General features: G+C 38.1%; 1 protein-coding gene across 1 annotated transcript in view; it reads right to left on the bottom strand.

Annotated features, from left to right (window-relative positions):
- The window catches only part of LOC141131334 (aminopeptidase N-like), a 144,290-nt gene that overhangs the window by 41,354 nt on the left and 76,828 nt on the right, over positions 1–26,108 (bottom strand). The window contains exons 7-10 of the mRNA XM_073618481.1: positions 17,227–17,340; positions 11,917–12,060; positions 2,604–2,669; positions 857–922 (exon numbers count right to left, since the gene is read on the bottom strand). Of these exons, the coding sequence (XP_073474582.1) occupies positions 857–922; positions 2,604–2,669; positions 11,917–12,060; positions 17,227–17,340 (390 nt within the window). The remainder of the gene's footprint in view (positions 1–856; positions 923–2,603; positions 2,670–11,916; positions 12,061–17,226; positions 17,341–26,108) is intronic.

The raw sequence follows: 26,108 nt of genomic DNA, 5'->3' as shown, positions 1-26,108 counted from the left end.
AAGATGGAGTGTTGAGGCTGGAGTTGTGAGGCCTGTGAGGGGACCCCGGGGTTGGGGGGCTCTGCCTCCAGGCTGGAGCTGAGGAGAGAGGAAAGGAAGTTGCAGAGGAAACTCCACTAACCTACCGTCTCATCCAGGAGATCTTGCCCAGCAAGCAAAGACCTGTCCAGCAGGAGGCCTGAACAGCAGTCTATGCAAGCAGCAGGATTCAAGGGACAGCATGAATACCTCCACCTTTCATCCCCAGGGTCAAAAAGGGAGAAATCTGCTAGATGCAAGCAAGCTTTCATGGGACGGTGTGTTTGCTAACCTAAATCTTTTGCTCTGGGACAGGTGCGCTGGCATTTTCTACAAGAGAACATAGAGCTCCTGCTATCAAATTGGGACTTGGCTAAGTTTCATCAAGGGGACATAAAGCTCCTGCCAGCAGTTTGGATAGCTGCTACTGAGTAAACACCGAAACTACTGTATTCCCGAGGGAGTACAGACTAGGATCCATTTTTGTTTTTTGCAAGAAGTATATAGAGAAGTTTGTCCTCTCATCTATTAAATTCAGTTTTGGGGCATCCCATAACCCCTCATCCCTATCCAAGTTGTTATTCCCCTAATAAAACAACAAAAACAAGTCAATAACTGGTTTCTGTGTCTGGATGCAAGTGGAAAAAGCGTGTTGCCTGGCTGTGCATGAGTAGGGGGACCCAAAATCCAGAGGCCCTCTAGAGGGCAGAGCTACACTAATATGCATAGCCTATAAAACCTTCTACAGGTATTAAGTGTTATGTATACAATAATAAAAATATAGACAAAATACACAATTCATTCTTAGGTTCTTAAGTATGCAACTTAATTACATTACCATCTGCAGGTGATCCCATAGGTCATTATATATTGTATTGGCATATTTGAAAGCTTCCAAATAGCTCTAAAATACAAAATACAACATTTTCAGTATTTGTAGAGGTAAATGACATGAACAGACTTTTAAAGCAACTATCATTTTAGAACACATTTTATCGACACCTACATGTTGTACATTTTATTAAATTAAATCTATTTTTTAAACATTTATAATAGGGTAGGGAAGCAATCTTCTGTGTATCACAGATAAAAATAATGAACAACGCTACTGAAAAAAATGTCTGTATACATATCCCCAATCATTACATTTAAATAATAGAATCCATCATATCTCTTCCAAATCTTCAGTGCATCAAATAAAGTGCAACCATATATGACAAACAATATAAAAGTGAAAAAAAAGTTAATTTATCTTATGTAACTTGTGCCTTTTATATGAAGTATTCTATTTGTGAACCAGTGAGCACCTTCTCCAACACCACTACCCTAGGGATTTGTGATTCTGCTCACCTTGGAGTTGACCTCCAAATTATAAGAGGTTAGAAATGCACCAAGAAATATTGGGGGGAAAAAAATCATTACACACAGCCTCCCTAATGGTAGAAAAATGCCGCTCATGATCCACACACTGAGCAGCCGTACATGATGACGTTACTCCATAAGCTTTGCCCCTACGCAATATGTACCTGGGACATAACATCCATTCACACATCTCCTACAGCCAGGAAAGCAGCTAATCAAGCATGATCTGTGTTTGGTTAGCTGCTTTGGAGGACAGAGGAGATATTAGACCCCTGTGGTCTCCATAAAAGTACCTTCACCAGCCAAAAGCTATCACAAAGGGGTCTTGGTAGCTGCCTTGTGATAGCAGTAAAGTTAAATTTAAAGAAAAAAGTGTACATTTAAAAAAAAAAAATTAAATCACTCCCGTCCCCCTGCTCAATCACACAAATACAAACGCATGTGTAGGTCCCAAACATGTATGTAAACAGCAATTGCATTACGCACGTAAGCTATCTCTGCAAATGATGGAGCGAGAGCAATAATTCTAGTGCTGTCATTCACAATTAACAACCTGTAAAGGCTTTTAAAGCCTCACCTATAAAAAAAATGTAGGTAGTTTGTCTCCATATCACAGGCTCATGCAATTTTGAGTCTTGACATATTTGGTATCTATTCACTCAACACAACCCCATCTTTTATTTTTTTTTAAAAACAGTTGGGTATTGTATTGTGTTTTGTGTATATTTTTCCTGAAATTTGTGTTTGATAAACAAATTCACAAATATCGTGTAACACAACAAAATTGCAACAGCCCCCATTTTATTCTACAGGGCCTCTGCTTTCAGAATATACAGTATATAATGTTTGGGGGTTCAAAGTAATTTTCTAGCAAAAAAATGCAAATTTTAACATGTGTGTGAAAAATGTATAAATTGCCCCCAATGCATAGAAAGAATCAAGATACTAAGTATGTGCCATTGTCAGATTCATGGTGGAGCCTAATTCTCAATCAATGTTCAATGAGGGGCGGACACCCATTGTTCCCTCGATATTTGTCTGTCTATGTTTTCCTATGGCTGTATGATAAAAGTTGCAATTAAGGCTATGAGTAAATGCAGATTTGCACTTGTTAGGTGTTCAGTTTTGTGCAGCTAATCTAGTGATCTTTTCACACCTTTTACCTTAGAAAAGCACAGATTTTAAATGTTATAAACCATTGATTAAAGTCAGGAGATACTTACAGCCAGTCCTTCTACAAAAAGCTCTTCAGTGAGAAACGAGGACAACATTCTAATAACTGATGCACCCTGCACAAAACAGAATATAAGTTCAGAAGAAATCATGAAACAAAAATCTGTTATCATTATTATTATTACTGTTGCTGTTATAATGGTTATAACACTAAAGACCAACCCCATCTACAATTAATATGTCTGTTATGAGTGGACACTAGTTAGTGCAATCACCTGCCAGCTTCTTCTACTGAGGGCTAGGATGGTGAGATACATCAGCCTTTCTCATCCAGTGTTCATTGGAACCCTAATCTTCCTCCAGAGGTTTCTAGGGGGTTCTTAAGCAATGAACAATTTCTGCAGTCTCAGATAAGTAACCAGTGACTACAATGGCCTTTTTAGCTATCTGTAGGAGAAGATTCTTCCTATAGACCACAAATGTAAAGAGCATTCTTTCCAATGACCATCACACTAATGTACCTTGAGCTGTAGATTATTATTATATTATTATTTTTATATTATATCTGTTAGAAGATTTTAAGTTCATTATTATTTTAAGTGATAAAAGTTTCTGAAAAATAAATGAAACACATAAATGTTATATGTAATTTGTGATGGTTTCTGAAGGTTAACAGGATGGAGGACAGAGGACAGAGGAGTGGTTTAGCTGGGTAGATATTTCTATTTTGAGTTGCTATGTCAGGACAATGGGTGGAGTAATGTTGCTTATCTTTAGACTATAGCCATTTAAAGTATATATGCAAATATGGGTGTTACTAGGATATGCTGACATAACATTTTGAAACAGTATAAGAATGGATCAGATTCATGGTAGAATAGGAATGGAGTAGGGTTAACAAGAGAAAAGTAACCCAACACTTTGGAGAATGTAACATCAAGATGTCTCCTCCTCCTTCTGAGACCATCACCATGCCACATGTTATCGATGTAAGTCTGGTCTTTGCTTATCTTTCTGAACAAATAAACAACCTTTCTGGAAGCATCGTATGAACGAAGGATTCTTCAATTTCTACTAAGAAACTAATTCCTAAAAGTAAGTTGGAAATGCGGCCTTGGACAAAGTACAGAAACATATCTCCTATACACCCTACCCTCTAGGAGAGAGGACACTGATATTTATATAACATATAACACAAAGACATTGCTATACATCCAGAAACGCCCCTGAGAATAAGAACTGATAATATCTAGAATTATAGATATTTATACTTTTCTTTCAATGGCGAGCCAGCTAAAATGGTCAATTTTTTCCCACTCCTTGACAAAGGGGGGAAACGAACACAATTTTGTGATTGATCAAGTCTCGGGAAAAAACGATCAAAGATCCTAGAAGGAGGCGTTTGCGTCAGATGTGGACAACAGTTCAGTAAAGTCGAGGGTGAGTTTTTCTTTGTCTGTTTTCTCACCTCTAGCCAAAGTTTGTAACTTTGAAGAAAAAAAAAAAAAAAAGGAAGACCCAGCCTACGAAGTTGATTGACAAGGCCATTTGGATGGTATGCTTCAAGCTATTGTTGGAAATCCAAGACTTTGTTTGTGAAAACGTAACGTTACATACGTGAAGATTTCTGCCAAGGTTAGTTCCTAAGAAGGTGAGAAAGTCTCACATAAGAAAATATTGGGTAGTTGCCCAATAAGAAAAAATGTTGAATCAGGAACTGAGACTTCACGTTATTTGAAAAAGCTACCATTGAGGTACAACAGGCAGATGTATGTACTATTTGGTAAGCTAAGATGAAAGTCGGATTTTGATGTTTGAAGATGGAAAGTCCAAGAAACAGGCAAAGAAAAATCAACAGTCAAGAACACTAAAGCACACTAAAGCACACTACAGCACACAATACAAGGAACAAGGCAAAAAGCTACAAGAAAATTATTCTTCAAAGAAAGAAGAAGTAACGAACGAAAGAAAAAGCAACAAACGAAAGAAAAAGCAGCAAATGGAAGAAAAAGCAACAAACTAAAGAAAAGGCAACGAACAACAAAGTTAAAGGACATTATTCATCTCTTGTTTTTTTTTAAGTGCGCACAGGACTATCATACTAAACAAGGGGTGAGTGTGTTTGTTTATATAAAAGGGTAACATGGGATGGTTAACACCTCAAGGCTCAGAAGTATTTTCCTGTACCATCGGGAAATTGATATATTCCATATATATGGAATACAGGAATACATGCAGTAGTAAGGTAATTAATTAATGCCAGAGTGTAAAGAAGTTATTTAATAAGGAAACTAAGTTTAATGCTGCATGTAAATGTTTATAAATATTTAGGCCCTGAACAACAGAAAATGTGTGTTATTACACGTGGTCATTTTAAAACATATATATACAGGGCAGAGAAAAAGTTTTCAGAGAAAAAGTATTGATTAAGATTGTGGAAAGAACTGCATGAAATTGAGATAATGGAAAAAACATGGTGTATAGTGTTTTACAAAAATCCTAACAGATTTGGTTGTAGGAAATAATAAGTTAAGGATTGAACAATTTTTACAAAAATTCCAAACTTAGATTTGGTTATTAAATTAAAAGTAGTAGATTGTTCTAATTTATTTAAGATTACCCAGAGAAAATATTAAAATATAAAAGTTTTGTTCTATCTAAAAAAAATTGTAAAAATAACAATTGTTAAAAGTCTTTGTAAATGAGTATTTCTGGTAAAAGTGAGGGCTTTGATTGATGGAGGAGTTTTCTCGGGCATATGGCCAATTGCAGTTTTTGGGCTTGACCCAATCTGTGAGTTTCACGAGATTGTCCTCTAAACAATTTTTTTGTCATTACTATAATCAGGAAAGTCATATAACGTAGTGTACATGATTTTTGGCAGATGTACAAACAAAATATGTTTAAAAAGTGGTAAAAAGGTTAAACATTTTAAAAACAAAAAACATGATTGTTACCGAATTGTACAGTGTAGTGTATACAAAGCATGATAGCTAAGACTGACTGTAACAGATCATTCTCTAAAGAGTTTGTGACATGCGAGGAGTGTATTACCAACAGAGAAATGCAGATCAAGTTACACAGACTAGTCGTCATGCCATGACATTTTTCACTTCTGTGGATCAAAGTCTTCCAAATATCTGGAAGAGGGTTCATGGATGAGAAAAATGTATTTTTAAAAGGTATTATTACTTACTAAAGTAACTGTTTTTAAAAAATTAAGATTTTTTGGGCCTTAATAACTTTTCTCGAGAGTTCATTGAGATTTTTGCAGACAAAGTATCTATCTGAGTGAATTTTAATGAATTATATAGGCTTACTGTAGGGCAAATGTTTTTAATTACAAGAGAGAACTTATATATAATAATTTGAAGATCTAAAGAAAGCCCTTATTAATTTAGTATTTTTTTGATTAATATAGAGATCTCTCTCAGCCATTTTACATTCAAGTGTATGTGGGTGATGAGACAATTTCATTGGTATTTATAAAAAATATGTTAGGAGTGCATTGTCCAATGCTACAGGTCAGAGACATTGTGGGTTTTGCACCATTTGTTTTGAAAAGCATCTTATGTTACACTAAAGGTGTTATTACAAGGAAAACAGAAGGTGTCAACACACACAGCTTTGTCTAGTGGCAACTGGATGTTAAAAAGATCAGTTGTAGTGGCATATAAATACATGGTGACTAAAAAGACTAAAAAATTATGCAATATGAGGGATAGAGCCACAGTTGTGTAAATTAATCATGAAAAAGTCACTTTTTCAACTTTTAGTGGACATTTATTGGGAAAGAATTTCTTGTGCTTCTATAGATGGATCCAAATATTGGCACAATGGAATGACAATATTAAACTTTCTGTAAGTGTCTGCATTGAAAGCTGATCTTAAGACTGCCATGTGTTTGTTTAGCAGTCAGAGTGACAGGCATGCGTGGTTCATTCAATCATACTGTATGAGAGGGATGGTTGGTTCTGAAAAGAAATTTCAACATGATCAAATTTCTTTCAGAAATAGAATATTTGGGAAAGCCCAACCTAAATTGTCAGTGTAAAGGAAAAAATACAATAATCTGGTAAGATTATTCTTTTACAAGATTTAATATTAGTCACAGGATAAAGAGGGGGGCTGACATTTTGTCTTAGAATCAGTACAGACTGATGAAGATAATATTTATTGTAAAAAAAGAATTGATTCCAACAATAATGGATAGAGTTATTTTTAAATGAAATTTTTTCTTTTTGCATATCCAGGTACCTGATTGATTGATTTTTTTGTTTAAGCTAATGAAAGAAATTCTGAACTACTCATTTTAGAACCCTTTGTCATCAAACTTCTGAATATTGTTTTATTTGTTTATAGAACAATCCAATAGGAAAGAGTAACCTAATACTACAAAGCATTGAGGAATTTGGCAAATCTTTATAGATTGATTATATTAGTTTTTTTTTCCTGCTTAAGGAGGATATAAGGATGTTGTTTTTTTAGTTAATGTTTCTTTTTGATAAATTAATTGAGGTTATTCTAGAAAAAATAACATTTTTAACAAAAGCTAAGTTGTTGTGAACTTATGTCATATTCCATTGGGGTTGGATTTCAAACCATGGAATCAGATTATGATTTAAAATTTTGCAGGACATGTATGCAATTTTAGGTATTTGGTAAAGTTTTTGTTTCTTATCATCTTAAGTACTCAGGTATTGTAGAATATATGAATAGTATTATAAAGTCTAAATAGGGTAAGATGATTCAAGAATAAGGTAAAGATTGGGTGACTTATTTACCTGCTACAGTTTTAGTTTAAAAACTTTATTATTTTCTAAACATAAGGTTTGTTAACCTTTTGAGTTAATGACAGGACGTCTTTTGAGATTAGCATACTCCGTTATTTTTATATAATCTGTTGTATATAAAGTAGTGTGGTTGCAAACTTTGAAAACAACAGGTACAGGTATTTCAGAAGTTTGTTCACAAATTACGGCTAGGCCTTTGCTAAATTTAAATAGAAATTATGTCTTGAATGAGATTTCTACTTCTTATGAGCATGTTTAGTAATTTATTCCAGTAGCTAAAGTTATGGTTAAGAATTATAGATCTGAAGGTACCAGGGATGCCAACAGAGATGTCAACTGAGATATCAATTGGAAAGATTATTTTGTTATTTTTAAGGTACATTGGAATTTTGATTTTTTGTTTCTAAAGAATTAGTAATAAAATAAATAAAAATAATTGGTAAAAATAAGAATAAAATGGGTAAACACAGAAAGGATTATTATTAGTCTAGAATGGTTTATATTAAATAATGAAAATTTCTAAGGAAAACATATTTTTATAAGAATTTGATACTTGTTTTCATTTTCTTTTATAGATATGTCTTTCGTTTCTAAATTTAAAGAACATGATTAGATAGATAAATAAATAGAAAAATAAATAGAAAGATGGATAGAATATATAAAATATGACAATCAAATAATGGAAAAGTTTTATGTCTTTTTATGTATCTACAGACGAGTAGATTATTTATTATGTTTATAATTGTTCACTGTCAAGGATAATGTATAAAAACTTATATTGTAGAAGTTATTTGGTTATTGAAATTTCCAGGAATGGAAGAAATTTTATTTATTAATTAGTAATTTACATTACGAAGCAATATAATTTGATTTTTCAAAGATATGTATTTCATCTTTATATTAAAATAGTCAAATTATATGGTTAAAGTCATAAGAGTTTTCACAGGAAGTTAAATTAATTTATGAAGTTGAAGGAAGAAAATCTTTAATATTACATGATTTAGATGGAGAATTAATTAAAATTAATTAATATAATAATTTAAATTTTCTCAATGGAATGAAATAGTTAAATATTTTTCATAAGAATATCGCAGAGTTTTGGAAAATGTTTATGTACAATATCTGACACACTAAATTGTATTACTGTATATTGTATTGTATTAATGTTTATTTTAATGTATTAATGTTTATTGTATTGTTTGTATTGAAAAAGTGGATCAGAGACCTTTATTATTTAAGATGAATGCACTTATAGTGCATTGAGGGGGAATTGTTAGAAGATTTTAAGTTCATTATTATTTTAAGTGATAAAAGTTTCTGAAAAATATATGAAACACATAAATGTTATATGTAATTTGTGATGGTTTCTGAAGGTTAACAGGATGGAGGACAGAGGACAGAGGAGTGGTTTAGCTGGGTAGATATTTCTATTTTGAGTTGCTATGTCAGGACAATGGGTGGAGTAATGTTGCTTATCTTTAGACTATAGCCATTTAAAGTATATATGCAAATATGGGTGTTACTAGGATATGCTGACATAACATTTTGAAACAGTATAAGAATGGATCAGATTCATGGTAGAATAGGAATGGAGTAGGGTTAACAAGAGAAAAGTAACCCAACACTTTGGAGAATGTAACATCAAGATGTCTCCTCCTCCTTCTGAGACCATCGCCATGCCACATGTTATCGATGTAAGTCTGGTCTTTGCTTATCTTTCTGAACAAATAAACAACCTTTCTGGAAGCATCGTATGAACGAAGGATTCTTCAATTTCTACTAAGAAACTAATTCCTAAAAGTAAGTTGGAAATGCGGCCTTGGACAAAGTACAGAAACATATCTCCTATACACCCTACCCTCTAGGAGAGAGGACACTGATATTTATATAACATATAACACAAAGACATTGCTATACATCCAGAAACGCCCCTGAGAATAAGAATTGATAATATCTAGAATTATAGATATTTATACTTTTCTTTCAATATCCTATTATAATTATTATTATATTATAATGATTTTATATTATAGTTTATTATAATCATTATTATATTATAATTATTCGTAGGGGTTTCCTGAGAACGGAAAGTTATTTCAAAGGTTCCTCCATGTTAAAAGGGTTGAGAAAGCTGGATATACTGTACAAAATTAATACTAATTGATTTTCCTGAATATCTTCAAAATATATGACTTCGCATACTCCAAATAATTATTTTTGTTAATATCTTATAACAAAACCAATGAATGTTTGCTAAACTGTAACGTTATAATAGATTTTACCCACCTACCTCTGTGCTATAAATTGGTTTAGTCCACTGAGTGCAAGAGGAGTTTTTCCAGATGTAGGAATTCGTTACAAAATTCCCCCTTTACAAACTTCAGTTTTGTGTTCTAAGGTTGTTCCTTTGTTATTGTAGGTTCTATAAGTTGTAATGTAGTGTCTATACGCCTGTATAGTAGTTTTAGATCTTAAACTGCATGTGAGTGAACCGTATAATGAAAGCAAGCTGAGATGCAGACTCGGCTGTATATGAATAAGTCTTCATTATGTGAGCACAATGTTGTTATTGTTGGCTGAGTTCTAGATTGGTCTGTTTTGCTCTGTATGTTCTGCTGTTTCATACGTCCTGTAAATTGTATTTATGGTAGGAAGGAATGTATTGTAATAACTCCCTGTTACGATATAGGTGGGCTGTTGACCTACGTATATCTTATGTATATTTCATTCATGTTTCTGCACTTTTATTTAATGTCTATTACAAAATCCAATATATGGCTACTGTTCTTGTTATGTTAGCCTGTGTGCACAGAAGAGTTTTCCTGGAGGTGGGCTGTTGACCTGAGTATACAGACAGTGGCAGTCCGTTTCCCTATTGTCTTACAGGGCTCCAGCCACATGAACTCAGCCTCAATAAAGACCAGAGTGTCTCTGCCTTATGCCCTTAAAAATGCTCTAAAGTCTAGGGCTGGGTTCATATATGTGCGATTTGGATGCTTTTTTCACCGCATCCAATTCATATGACATGTGAGTGTGACCGGCTCTCAATGGAGCCAGTTCACACAGGTCTGGGGACGTCTATGATACGGTTTCCAAAAGGGTCTCGTGGGTTTTTGGGTCTGGTTCAGGTGCGAATTCAGGAAAAAATTCGGACCTGAATCACACCTGAACAGAAATGCACCAGACCCCGGCTGAAAACTGCGGCCGCACATATGTGAACCCAGCCTAAAGGTTTTTTACCTTAATGCATTTTCTGAACTATGACTATGTGGAATTGTGTAAACAATTAAAGCTGCTGAACAGAATTACAATGCTCTTTACAGGTAAAAGTAATCAACTGTGTAGTTCGTTTTTTGCCTAGGTTTAGGTTAGTGTGGAATTAAAGCTGGTAGTTACAGGTGCTTCTTGATTACTGGGACTTTTCATAATGACCCTGACAAGTACAGCTTTTCTCAACCAGGGTTGCTTGGAACCCTAGAATTCTTCCAGAAGTTGGTAGGGTTCTTTGAGTGATGGCAGATTCATCTTCCATCTAAATGACCACAAATGTACTTTTCCACTGACAGCTATGTAGTGCACTAGGGAGAAAAGTTAGGCTATGGTGCAGTGTCCCCAAGAGGTACCTCTAAGCATACACAATAGGTAAAGGTCTCTGTGTAGCAGCTATAAAGGGACAGTCTTTAGTCCTAACTCTTTAGCTGACTAGCACTGGGGCTCTGTTGTACTGTTGGTGCACATGGGAATAGTCCTAGTCAAGCATGCACGCAGCAATAAGGCTACTAGATGGATGTATGGTCAGTTCCTAAAGGGCTCACTTTCTCTAGCAGCAGATGGTAATTCCCCACAGCAAGTCCAGGATACTTATTTGTACATTGTTTATTGTGGAGCCCTAATAGGCAGATTTTTTTTTTGTGGTCTTTCTTCTTTTTTGTAATGTACCACTCACTCTTTTTTATTGGTGATGATATATATTTGAAGAAAAAAAAAACATTATGGGAAAAAAATCCCCACAGCAGCTGCTCAGCAATATTGTAGCTCATCATCGGGTCACACACAGTAATTAGTCCATTCTCTGCTCTGCACCAAGGTGGCTCTGTCTGTTGGCACCTCCAACCTCAGCACTCTGGATCCTGCTCAGGGGGTTAAGTGTTCCCTGTGAGGTGTTTCTAACTGTGGGGGGAGTGTAGTGACTGGAGGAGGAGAGAGATCACTGTTGCTGATCATTAGGAACAGCAGATCTCTCTCTACTCCCCTGTCAGAATGGGGATCTGTCTGTTTACATTGACAGATCCCCATTCTGGCTCTCTGAGGAGCAATCGCGTGTCAGGCGCCCCCTAGAGCTCTTAAAGCGGCCGGCGTACACCTACGGCGATTCGTGCAGCCATGCCATCCTGCCGCAGTATAATGACGGCGGCTGGTCGGCAAGCAGTTAAAGGGTTCTTTTTAGGTAAGAAAGTTGAGAAAGACTAGTGTACTGTGACCACACATGGTTTGTAAATGCTTATTACCATTACTTTTGCCACCTTTTGTACAGCACTTGGCATTGGCTGGTAGAAGCTACAACACTCACCTTACTATAAGAAATGGAATCAAAAACTTCACTTATTTCTGCCGGGGTGTTCACTTCTTCTTCCTTGGACGTAAGAGGATGGGAAGAGGCCAAGGCATCAAATGCCATCACTCTGTGAACCTCATAGAGTACTATCAGGTCTTTCTGTAAGAGTGAGATGTACATGCATAATAGTCAAACTCTATCTCAGTTGCTGCATCAATCAACATGGATCTTCAATGGAAAGGTATTGACAAGACTATACATTTTATTTTATAGCATCCACTATGATTGGATAAAAGATTTACAGGGTCATTTTCACTCTTGGTGAAGAAGATCTGTTTGTTTTATCTGCATGTGATCGGACATTTTATAGGCAAAAGCAAATAACGATTTTCACAAATGAAATGCACAATTCTCATTTTTAGATTTTCTCACTGGGATTTCACAACAGCAGAGGTAATGTGTTGTAAACTTACTACAGGAAGTTAGGAACTGGATTTCCGAAAGTACAGCAGGTATTTGTTGGGAGAAGTAAGTATGCATGTATTGAAAAAGTTAACAGAATATTTTTATATCTTGATTATATATATATATATATATATTCTGTTTGAAATTTTTGGAGGGCAGCATACAAAGTTATGCACATAACAGTCATGTTTTAGAATGCAGTTTGTTGCTATGGAATTCATTGACTAAATTGGATATCTTTTTTTCCAAATGAACATAACATACACTACTGTGCAAAAGTGTTTGGCAGGTGTGAAAAAAATGCTGTCAAATCAATATTTGGTGTGAACCCCCCTTACCTTCAAACCAGCATAAATTCTTCTAGGTACACTTGCACACAGTTTGTGAAGGAACTTGGCATGTAGGTTGTTCCACACATCTTGGAGAATTAATCACAGATCTCCTGTGGATGTAGGCTGCCTCAAATCCTTCTGTCTGTTCATCCCACAGACTCCATGATGTTGAGATCAGGGCTCTGTGGGGTCCAAATCATTACTTCCAGTATTAATTGTTCTTCTTTACGCTGAAGATAGTGCTTAAAGTTCTCTCTTCTTCTCCCCCGCTGACAGGACGGGCTAGGCAGGTTCTGATTGGTCGGGGTTGACCAATTAGAATGCTTTCTATACGTACCTTTACAAGGTACATTTAGAAGATTAAGCCATGGCGATTTTTTCCGCAACCTCACCTTAGTAGCAGAGTTTGGCTGTTCCTCACCTGTACCTCCTCAGCTTTAGGCCTCCTACACAGCTGTTTCTGTTTCAGTTAATGACTGTGTTTCAACCTACGTATGAAATTGATCATCATTAGCACCTGCTTGGTATGCAAGTGTGCAAGTGTAAGAATTTATGCTGGTTTGAAGCCAAAGGGTAGTCACACTAAATATTGATTTCATTTTGATTTTTCTTCTGTTGACTCACTTTTCATTTTTTAAATTGATAAAAATAAACAATTGAAATATATATTTTAAAAGCATTCTTTATTTACAGCATTTCTTCACAGTTGCCTAAAACTTTTGAACAGTACTGAATCTTACAGTACATATTTAAAGAATTTAACTAATTTAATTTGCATGTACAGTATGTACTTCCTTATAAATAAAGATATTTATTCTGCACAAATATGCTATTTTTATTGGATAATTGTCCCTATCCTAATTTCCCTAGCGTTGGATTAAAAAATTTCCAATCAGCGTGTATTGAAAGAAAAACAATACCATATGATACAGCTGCAATCGGGCTATGTTTTACACACATTTTTGTAAATATTTTATTATATCTTTTCATGTGACAACACTGAAGAAATGACACTTTGCTACAATGTAAAGTAGTGAGTGTACAGCTTGTATAACAGTGCTTGTATAACAGTGTAAATTTGCTGTCCCCTCAAAATAACTCAACACACAGCCATTAATGTCTAAACCGCTGGCAACAAAAGTGAGTACACCCCTAAGTGAAAATGTCCAAATTGGGCCCAATAAGCCATTTTCCCTCCCCAGTGTCATGTGACTCGTTAGTGTTACAAGGTTTTAGGTGTGAATGGGGAGCAGGTGTGTTAAACTTGGTGTTATTGCTCTCACTCTCTCATATTGATCACTGGAAGTTCAACATGACACCTCATGGCAAGGATCTGAAAAAAATAATTTTTGCTCTACATAAAGATGGCCTAGGCTATAAGAAGATTGCCAAGACCCTAAAACTGAGCTGCAGCACGGTGGCCAAGACCATACAGTGGTTTAACAGGACAGGTTCCACTCAGAACAGCCCTCGCCATGGTCAACCAAAGAAGTTGAATGCACCTGCTCAGCGTCATATCCAGAGGTTGTCTTTGGGAAATAGAGGTATGAGTGCTGCAAGCATTGCTGCAGAGGTTGAAGGGGTGGGGGGTCAGCCTGTCAGAGCTCAGACCATACGTCACACACTGCATCAAATTGGTCTGCATGCTGCTGTCCCAGAAGGAAGCCTCTTCTAAAGATGATGTACAAGAAAACACGCAAACAGTTTGCTGAAGACAAGCAGACTAAGGACATGGATTACTGGAACCATGTCCTGTGGTCTGATGAGATCAAGATAAACTTATTTGGTTCAGATGGTGTCCAGCGTGTGTGGTGGCAACCAGGTGAGGAGTACAAAGACAAGTGTGTCTTGCTTATAGTCAGGGATGATGGTAGAATTGTCATGGTCTGGGGCTGCAAGAGTACTGCCGGCACAGGGGAGCTACAGTTCATTGAGGGAGCCATGAATGCCAACATGTACTGTGACATACTGAAGCAGAGCATGATCCCCTCCCTTCAGTATTTCAACATGATAACAACCCTAAACACACCTTCAAGATGACCACTGCCTTGCTAAAGAAGCTGATGGTAAAGGTGATGGACTGGCCAAGCATGTCACCAGACCTAAACCCTATTGAGCATCTGTGGGGCATCCTCAAACGGAAGGTGGAGAAGCGCAAGGTCTCTAACATCCACCAGCTCTGTGATGTCCTCATGGAGGAGTGGAAGAGGACTCCAGTGGCAACCTGTGAAGCTCTGGTGAACTCCATGCCCAAGAGGGTTAAGGCAGTGCTGGAAAATAATGGTGGCCACACACAATATTGACACTTTGAGCCCAATGTGGACATTTTCACTTAGGGGTGTACTCACTTTTGTTGCCAGCGGTTTAGACATTAATGGCTGTGTGTTGAGTTATTTTGAGGGGACAGCAAATTTACACTGTTATACAAGCTGTACACTCACTACTTTACATTGTAGCAAAGTGTCATTTCTTTAGTGTTGTCGCATGAAAAGCTATAATAAAATATTTACAAAAAATGTGAGGGGTGTACTCACTTTTGTGAGATACTGTATATATATATTAGAGATGCACCGAAATTTCAGTGGGTGAAAATTGTGTTTTCGCCATTTTGGCTATAAAGAAAAAATGTGCAGATAATGGCACCAAATAAGCACGCGATTTTACTGCGAATTTGCTACAATCATTTTACTGTGATTTTGACGCAATTTTACTGTGCTTATAGTGTGTTTTTCATAGGTCATGTGACTCAAAAACCACATCAAAAACTTAACACAGGTGCATTATTGATGTGTTCTTGCTCTGTTTTCAATGCATTTCAATGAGGAGGTATCATTTTGGTGCAGTTTTTTTAACTGACCAAAAATGCAGCAGGCAAGATATTTAACACCACAACAGAAGCGCAACAGACCAGTGTGAAGACATACATAGAATTTAAAGGGATGCATTTTCCTTGAGCTTTTCTTGCGCTAAAGTTGTCAATAATGGCTGACAATAAATTCATATTCAATTAAATTTTTGATATTAATTAAAACCACTTCCAGCCTAAGGCCGACATATGACGTCCTGGACTTTGAGTGGAGATATCTGAATGATGCCTGCAGCTGCAGGCATCATTCAGATATCTTTTTTTTTTCTGCCGGTGATTCCCTGCACTGTAAAAACATAGTGGCAGTCCAACCGCTTGATTGTTTTTACAGGTGGCGGTAGAGGACGTCCCCCCGCTCTCCGGTGTTTCTACCGCCTTGCCTGTGCGATTCGCAAGCCGGAGAAGGAATCCGCCGGTGGCAGAAGTTTACCATAGAGAATACCGTGGACCAGATGGTCCCTGGCAGTTTATATGACCTTCGGAGGCCGGTCGCGACGTTATGACATCACGCTTAGCCCGGCAGATGTAAACACTGCTGTATACTCGGCTGGAAAGGCCGAGATCATTTTTTTTTTTTTTGTTTTAATCTCAGTCTTTCCAGCCTAGAGGAGAGACGTGGGGACTTATAGACCTCACATCTCTCCATAAAGAGGACCTGTTATTTCTTATTCCTATTACAAGGGATGTTTACATTCCTTGTAATAGAAATAAAAGTGATTAAAAAAAAATTTAAAGGGAAAGTGTAAAAATAAAAAAATAAAAATTAAATAAACAATAAAAAAAAAAAAATTAAAAGCGCCACTGTCCCCGTGTGCTTGCACGCAGAAGCAAACACATATGTACGTCGCGCCCACATATGTAAATGGCGTTCACACCAGACGTGAGGTATTGCCACGAACGTTAGAGCAAGAGCAACAATTCTAGCCCAAGACCTCCTCTGTAACTGTAAACTGGTAACCTGTAAAAATGTTTAAAGTGTCACCAATGGAGATTTTTAAGTACTGAAGTTTGGCGCCATTCCACAAGTGTGCACAATTTTAAAGCATGACATGTTAGGTATCTATTTGCTTGGCATAATATCATCTTTCAGATTTTACAAAAAAATTGGCTAACTTTAGTGTTTTGGTTTTATTTTAATTTATGAAACATTTTTTTTTTGCAAAAAAAACTTGTTTGAAAAATTGCTGTGCAAAATACCGTGTGACATAAAAAGTTGCAACAACTGACATTTTATTCCCTAGGGTCTCTGTTAAAAAAAACATAGATAATGTTTGGGGGTTCCGAGTAATTTTCGAGCAAAAAAATTATGATTTTTACATGTAGGAGAGAGTGCCAGAATAGGCCGGTATGGAAGTGGTTAAAAAGTCAAATATAATACAATTATATATAAAAAAAAATATATATATATTTTTAAGACATTTTTAGTTTTGGTTTTCAGCCAAGTGCATCCTGCATTTTCGGTTTCAATTTCGGCACCAAAATAAAATCCTTTCTCAGCTATATATCTATATATATATCTATATATATATATATATAGATATATATATAGATATATACACTCTAGAGTTGTTGGGTCACTAGAAAAATCCCCTTTCTTTTCATTTTTGTCTTTACATCTCTTTATGTATTCAGTGTCAAAATAGGACAAAATGTCTCACATACTATGTTCCAGGTGGGTTCTGCAAAATCAGCACCAAGATATTCTACATAAGAGGCAAAACCTTCATTCAGCCAAAGATCATTCCACCATCGTATTGTTACAAGGTTTCCAAACCACTAAAACAAAAGCAGATTACCATCATTAGCAATTGAAAATGCAGTGTATTCATCATGTCATTACAAAAATAAACTTAAAACAAAACTAAACTCTCTCAACCAACATTAACTATTTTTAATCCTTATGCTGCTAGCCTTAGTAAATAGATAGGAGGGTATGGTATATTTACTTGTTTGATACCGGGTTCACATTTGTGCGACTTGGATGCTGTTTTCACCGCATCCAATTCACATGACATGTGAATGTGTCAGTGAGGCCGTGGTGCCGTTTCTGGTCCTGGACACATGTCCGGGGAGGCAGTGGTGCGGTTTCCAAAATAGTCCTGTGCATTATTGGATATGGTTCAGGTGCGAATTTAGGCAAAAATTTGCACCTGAATCGCACCTGAACCGGTGAACAGAAACGCACTGGACCCCCAGGGTGCAAACCGCGTCTGCACAGATGTGAACCTGGCCTTGAACTTTTTTTTACATTTCTTCAGTTGCTTCCTGGTTTCTGGCCAAAATGATGTCATAGATCCCAGGAGTCTCCATGGACATTTTTTCTCTCTTTAATCTGGAGGAGCAGAAGAGAGCCTTTCTCTTTTTTTTTACAAAATTGTTTTTTTTTTTTTTATTTGTTTTGATAGAAAGTAGTTTACAGGTTCAGATAGTACAAATGCATCCATAAACAAATCTCTTTTACAAAATATAAAAAGTGCAATAGCCCAACGGGGGCCAACTGTTATAGTTATACATCATATTTACCAAATTCCTCAACGGAGGAATGAAGTATACCACTGGTCACATAAGGGTAATGAGTGTGGACCTCGTAGGGCACCATAACCTAAAATCACAATGCTATATACAGCAGGGATATTTCCATGAACACAACATCCACATCATACATGCACCCATCTATACTCATTCACACAAAAAGGCAAACCTTGTCCCACCCCGCCTCCACCACACCGTCCCTCCAGGTATACAAATGACCCACCGTCCAAAGGTTACAGCCTCCCCTAGACGTCAAAACAAAAAAAAAAAAAACATTAAGGGGAGGCCGGATATAGTTATTGTTGTGAGAGCGGAGTGTCCTTCCAAAAGGAGTCTGCTATATCAAGCCAGGGCTGCCAGATCTTATCAAATTTCTTTGGGCAGGCCCTACCCTTATAAACCAGTTTAAAAATTGGTATAACTTTATTCATCATACGATACAAAACTTGAATATCTGGGGCAGTTGCATTCTTCCATTGCATCAAAATTAATTTTCTGGCATAAAACAGTATTATACGGACAAGAGTTCGAGTATGAGTCCTGTGTATGAAATCGTTCAGCACACCCAATAGTGCAACCTCCGGGGTGCAGGGCACCTTTATTTGTAGTGTGTTTTCAAAAAAGGAAAATAAGTCCCTCCAAAAGGTGGACAGGACAGGGCAGGACCAACACATATGCATGTATCCAGCTTCTGAGAAGCCACACCTAACACAGGAGGCTGCAGAGTCATATCCCATACGGGCCAGCCTAGCAGGAGTGTAATGCATCTGATGTATAAATTTATATTGTACATATTGGTCATTTGATCCAATAAGGTCCAGAAAGCACACCTCTGAGGCCTCCTCCCACCCCTCCTCTGACAACCTGGGAATTTCCTTTTCCCATTTCCGCTGAGCAATCTGAAAGGGTTTAACCCCCGCCACTTGAAGGCAAGAATATAGAGTAGTAACAATTTTCCCAATATCGGGATATGACAATAGCACCTCTAGAGGTGATTCAGTGAGCTCCAGGGACAAACCAGAAAATTGTGCCCTGATGGCATGGTGCAGTGAAAGATACCTAAAATAAAACCTGTTTGTTACACCACACTTAGCCTTCAGATCCGCAAATGAGAAAAAAGAGTCGTTTGAGTAGATCTGAGAGACGTGGGTAATACCAAGTCTTATCCACCACTGAGAATCTGGATGGCCCAAGAGAGCCTTTCTCAGCTAAGCACACCCAGCTGCCTGCATGCCTGAGGTAAGGACAGATGGATTCCAGGAAGTAAATGCTACATAAATTAGATGCCTTTACTCAAGATGGCTGTGGCTAGAAATGCTACTGGGGGAGTGATTTCTCAACAAAATAAAGCATGAAGACATGGATGGATGGGCTTTGCTGAGAATATAAAAAATGTATTAAATAGCATTTTCAGTTTGAGGTGTTTGGATAAATTTAAAGAGGTTGTAAACCCCGAGAAAAAACAAAACCCCCAATAAATTCTATTAGACAAAGTCATAATGAGCGTGCGCGCGGGAGCCACTGTTTACGGCATGGGCTCTGAAGTTCCGGCATGGTAGGCCGGACCTTCAGAGCGCATGCGCCGATGACGTCACCAGCTGCATGCACTCTGAATACTGTATCTCCTAAACTGTGCATCTCCTAAACAGTACCTACAGGTAAGGCTTATTATAGGCTTACCTGTAGGTACAATTAAAAAATAAGCTTTTACTTCCACTTTAAGTTCTGCTTGAAAGCAGAACTAGAGTAGTTTTGTGTAAGTGCAATTTCTTTGAATTTAAAAGTTAAAAATAGTGCATGCGCTCAAGTTTGCAAATCCTTGTTAGCTTTTGTTTTATCTATATTTTAGAATAACCATATACCATCTTATGTGATCTCCTTTATTTACGTCCTCTGCATTCGTGGGAGGTGATTAAGGCATTGTTAGCATCTGAACTAATCTTATTTTTTTCCAGGGAGCGGGTGGTTCTTTTCACACCCTAATCCTCCCTCTCTTTTGTTGTTTTATCAACCATGTGTTACTTGTGTTACCAAATGCAGCTTTTTATCAAATGTGAAAGGAGAACACAACATAGAACTGGGAGAAGTCACATTGTTCTATGCAGTGTATGTTTTGCTCCTTATGCAAATTTTCAGGAGGAGAAGTGTAGTAACTCTAAAGCCTCGTACACACGGTCGGATTGTTGGCCAACAAAACCGTGGACTTTTGTCCGAAGGGCGTTGGCCCAAACTTGTCTTGCATACAAACGGTCACACAATTGTTGGCCAACAAATACGAACGTAGTGACGTACTACATTTTTTTTAGCTCTTTAGCGCCACCCTTTGGGCTCCTGCTAATTTCGTGTTAGTAGAAGTTTGGTGAGTGTGATTTGCGCTTTTCATTTTGCGATTTTCATTTTGCGATTTTCAAATTGTGCTTTTCAGTTGTTTCTTAACGGCCGTTCGTCAACCAGACATGTTGCGGAATCGGAGGAGATAACGTGTTATTTATTATTGGCCTTGGAGTTATTACTTTGACATTATTTTTTTTGGTTAAATAATGATTTGATTTGGTATATTTTCTATATTTTTGGATGCATAAAATGCACTTTTTGGTTAAGTTCTATTGGCAGATAGCATGTCTAATTTTATTTGATTTCTTTTTTTAATGCACAATAAAACAATTGTGGAGAATAATACTTGGCTATGTGTTTTACTTCAAATGACAGTTTAGGAGTCGGCAGTTACATTTAAAAAAATACAATGTAAAATTGACAAGGGACACCATTTGTCCGTGGAAAGTTTTAAAACCTGCTATCCAACATTTGTCCGTGGAAAATCTGACAGCAATTGTCCAATGGAGCCAACAGCCTGTCATCACACATTTCCCATCGGAAAATCCGATTGTGTGTACGAGGCTTTAGACCTCTGAGTCTTTCAGCTAGCAAAGGTGAAACAAAGAGGCCATAGAGAATCCATGGCCCTGCTGCTATGCCTGTACAGTAACTGGGAACATACAAGCCATACCTCCCAACTTTTAAGATGGGAACATGGGACACCTATTATCAAGACTATGTAGGCATAGGACATCCCCTGCTGGTTGTCCCCACCAGTGTTTTTTTTACCACTACTATTCCTTTATACTGGCTTTTGAAATTTATTTAGTACTGGGAAACACTTTTTGAAAGTTAAAAAGTGCATTTTATATACAACTATATACCGTGGGGAAAATAATTATTTGATCCCCTGCCGATTGTGTAGGTTTGCCCACTTACAAAGAAATGATGGGTCTATAATTGTTATCATAGGTGTTTTTTTAAATGATAGAGACAGAACATCAACCTAAAATCATCCAGAAAAAATGCATGATACAAATGTTATAAATTGAGTTGCAGGTCAGTGAGTAAAATAAGTATTTGTTCCCCAAGCAAAACATGACTTAGTATTGGTGGAGAAAAACAGAGGTAAGACGTTTCTTGTAGTTGGTGACCAAGTTTGCACACATCTCAGGGAATTTTGGTCCACTCTTCTTTACAGATCTTCTCTAAATCCTTAAGGTTTCTTGGCTGTCGCTTGGCAACTCAAAGTTTCTGCTCCCTCCATAAATTTTCTATAGGATTAAGGTCTGGAGACTGATCTTAATGTGTTTCCTCTTGAGCCACTCCTTTGTTGCCTTGGCCGTGTGTTTTGGGTCAATGTCATGCTGGAAGACCCATCCACAACCCATCGTCAGTGTTCTGGCTGAGGGAAAAAGGTTCTCGTCCAAGATTTTACAATACACGGCCCCGTCCATTGGCTCCTCAATGCAGTGAAGTCAGCCTGTACCTTAAGCAGAGAAACAGTCCCAAAGCATAATGTTTCCACCTCCGTGCTTGACTGTAGGGATGGTGTTTTTAGGGTCATAGTCAGAAGTTTTCTTCCTCCAAACACGGCAAGTCAAGTTAATGCCAAAGAGCTCAATTTTGGTCTCATCTGACCACAGCACTTTCTCCCAATTCTTCTCTGAATCATTTAGATGTTCACTGGCAAACTTCAGATGGACCTGTAGATGTGCCTTCTTGAGGAGGGGGACCTTGCGGGAGGTGCAGGATTTCAATCAACGGTTGCATATTGTGTTACCAATGGTTTGCTTCATGACTGTGGTCCCTTGAGATCATTGACAAGCTCCTCCCATGTAGTTCTGGGCTGATCACTCACTTTTCTCCTGATCATCCTTAACTCATGAGGTGAACTCTTGCATGGAGCCCCAGACCGAGCGCGATGGTTATTTTGTATTTCTTCTACTTGCGAATAATTGCTCCAACAGTTGTCTCCCTCTCACCAAGCTTCTTGCTGATGGTCTTGTAGCTCATTCCAGCCTTGTGCAGGTCTACAATCTTGTCCCTGACATCCTTTAACAGCTCTTCTGTCTTTCCATGATGGTGAGGTTTAAATGGAAGAAAGAGATTCTGTGTCTTTTATACACATAACGAGTTTGGCGTTAGAAACACCTTTTTAAAGCGATTTTCCAGCTGCCAATTTTTTTTTTTAAGTCAGTAGCTACAAACACTGTAGCTGCTGACTTTAAATAAGGACACTTACCTGTCCAGGGAGCCCGCGATGTCGGCCCCCGAGACCGATCTGTCTATTGAATCAGGTGCAAGCGCCACCATTCTAACTCAGGGAAGCCGGCAGTGGAGCCTTCAGGCTTCACAGCCGGTTTCCTACTGCGCATGCGCGAGTCGCACAGCGCTTTCTCAGTTGCCCTGTTGTCCTCTGGGACACACACAGGTCCCTGAAGGCAGCAGGGGAGAAGAGGAAATGATGCCCTGGGCCGCAGCTGCGCTAGGACGGAAGTATACTATGTACTTCAGAAATTGTGAGTAAGAAAAAAATAAGTAAAAATAGTTGGCCAAAAACGAGTGGTGGAAGGGTGGTCTTTCCTTTAAGACAAAGTTCTAAAAGTGGGTGGAACTCCGCTTTAAATTGATAGGAATAATCTGTGGACCACATGAGCACATACTGTAGTCAGTCTGTGGGAGCCAGAATTATTGTTGGTTGGTAGGGGATCAAATCCTTATTTTACTGAACTGCAACTCAATTTATAACATTTGTATCATGTGTTTTTTCTGGATTTTTGGTTGATATTCTGTCTCTATCATTTAAAATACACCTATGATAACAATTATAGACAATTCATTTCTTTGTAAGTGGGCAGACCTACAACATCTGCAGGGGATCAAATAGTTATTTTTGCCACTGTAGATCAGACCAACCTAAGGGACAAATGAGGAGGAAAGAGGGACAGGGGGACTTTGTTGCAAATCAGGGACAATCTCTCAATATCAGAGACAGTTGGGAGCTATGCACGAGCCACCAGACACTTTGCAGGAATGCATGCATGCTCTATGTTTAGCTCGCAATTTCAGAATGTGTTTGCATTTATAAATAATAAATACAGCTCTGCTTTAAAGCAAACTTGTGCTTGCTTTAATCCTAACACTAGGAGAAAATGGGCAGATCTTCTTAAAAGCAGACCTTCACTTAAAAGTGAAAGTTCTGCTTATCCTCCTCCTCTCTCCCCTCTCTAACAAAATTGGTGTTGTTTGTCTGGGAACGGGCCTAGGAAAAAATTACATTAGCTGGCTCATCCCCCACTCACCCACAATTTTCAGACTAAAATTGTAATGTAAAATGTAATGTGTCCCAGGAGGCTGCAGGACCAATCTAAAAGTGCCACACAATCTCACGCAGGCGCAGTGAAGAGCTAGCTTTTAGAGACATCAGAAAGTCCCAGCCAGCTACAACATTGAAGATGGCAGCACCTGGGACTCATAGCCTGGCAAAGGATGGGCTCTAGTGAGTTCACTATTTTAGTTCTGATGAAGAGGGTTCTCCCTTGAAACACGTCACCCATTACAGATGTTGCCTGGTCTTCCCACACTATTGGTTGACTGCAGCAGACCTGAAGGCGATGGTTCTCACTTGACATGATATGCATATATATGCCGGTATTGGTGACTATAATATTTGTTTGTTTTTATTCTTAAATAAAATTCATGTTGGTAATGCTCTAGGTCGGTGCACCCTTTCTTGATGTTGTTTTGCAGTCCATATGGATACCCATTGTCCTAAGGGGGCAGCAAGACCACTGGCGATGACGAAGAACAAATATTCTGTACACCTCTAAGCTTACCACTTGAGTGCAGGAGAGTAGCTTTTGGATTTTTGAGATCTAAACTTCTGCCTTTTCTGAAAATGGCAGTCAGGTGGAGATTGCTTGATGAAAAGTGAGAACATTTTCAGAAAGAAAAGTTATCTAGGAAAAGTAAGTATTTTTTTAATGCCTTTTCATAACCTTTTTGTTGGTTATACTTTCTTTGTGATGGTCCAAAAAAGGTCCACTTTAAAGCTGCCTGCACGTTACCCCAACGCACCTTTCGAATGTTGATGACATTTATTTTGAATGGCACTCCAATGCACCTCCACAACGCACCAGTATTGCAACACATAATAATACTCTACCATGCATTGTGGAAAGCTACATGAAAATAATAGTGCAGGTGCATTTTTTCGTCTGTTAGTGTTTTGGCATCCCATTCAAATAAATGTGATGCCTTAATGCACCACACGTCAATGTGGAACATCAAACATTGTATTGCACTTGTGTGTTAACACAACACTTAAGATCAGGCACGTGTGAAGTGGCCTAAAGGTAAGGTTAAGTATTGTGTACATATTAATTGACCAAAAGCCTTCTATGGCTTCAGAAAGGAGCAATAATCCCAAACAAACAAAAATAATGTTTTTTGTATCCCCCTACCTCTAATGCCGCGTACACACAAGCGGACTTCTCGACCGGACTGGTCCGACGGACTATCCGACGGACTTTCGGCGGACTTCCAACAGACTTTCCCAAGGAACGGACTTGCCTACACACGATCACACCAAAGTCCGACGGATTCGTACGTGATGACGTACGACCGGACTAAAATAAGGAAGTTCATAGCCAGTAGCCAATAGCTGCCCTAGCGTCGGTTTTCGTCCGTTGGACTAGCATGCAGACGAGCGGACTTTTCGATAGGAACTGGGTCCGGCGGAGTTCGGACATAAAGATTTGAAACATGTTCCAAATTTAAAGTCCGTCAGATTTTCGACTGAAAAAGTCCGCTGCAGGTCCGATGAAGCCCACACATGGTCGATTAGTCCGTCGGACCAGTCCGGTTGAAAAGTCCGCTCGTGTGTACGTGGCATAACAGTCATACACGTGCTCAAGAATTTAAAACAGTCTAGAAGTTACTGGTGGGGTGGGCACAGCAATTCTCCAGTTAAAGTGGAACTAAACCCATTGAATTAACAGTTTAAAAAAAGTTACATTCCCGACACACACTGGGAATGTAACTGTCATTGGTTGTGCTCTCAACCAAACTATCAAATGGCTGGTGTCATAACTGATTACATTTGCAGCACCATGGCAGCTGAAGAACAAACAGAGGTCAAGATAGCAGCTTCCTTGGCTGAAAACAGAGGGCTTAGTTCCTTTTTTACTATCAAAGAGCGGAGCTCAACCCAAAAGGAGAAACTCTGCATGTCTACCTCCCCCCCCCCCGTCCCCCGCTGCCACATTTGGCACCTTTTGGGGGGGAGAAACTGGTTTTTCAGCCACAAGGCACCAGCACCCGATAGCCAATTAAATAATTGGCTTAGATGAGGACATCGCTGGATTCCAGGACAGGTAAGTGCCCTAATATTAAAAGTCAGCAGCTACAGTGTAGCTGCTGACTTTTAATTTTTTCTGAAGGAGCTCCTCTTTAAAGTAGGAGATCAGCTCATTTGCATGTTAGTAGCCATTCCACCTTCAGTAACGGACACATAGAATACAGATGTTTAGAATATCCCTACTATTAGGCCCCTTTCACACTGGGGCGGTTTGCAGGCGTTATTGCACTAAAAATACCGTCTGCAAACCTCCCCTAAACAGCCTCCGCTGTTTGTTCAGTGTGAAAGCCCGAGGGCTTTCACACTGAAGCAGTGCGCTGGCAGGACGGTAAAA

The sequence above is a fragment of the Aquarana catesbeiana genome, linkage group LG03 (assembly GCF_042186555.1).
Source record: "Aquarana catesbeiana isolate 2022-GZ linkage group LG03, ASM4218655v1, whole genome shotgun sequence".
Lineage (NCBI taxonomy): Eukaryota > Metazoa > Chordata > Amphibia > Anura > Ranidae > Aquarana > Aquarana catesbeiana.
The sequence above is the reverse complement of the archived record's forward strand: the minus strand, read 5'-3'. Positions and strand labels throughout refer to the sequence as shown.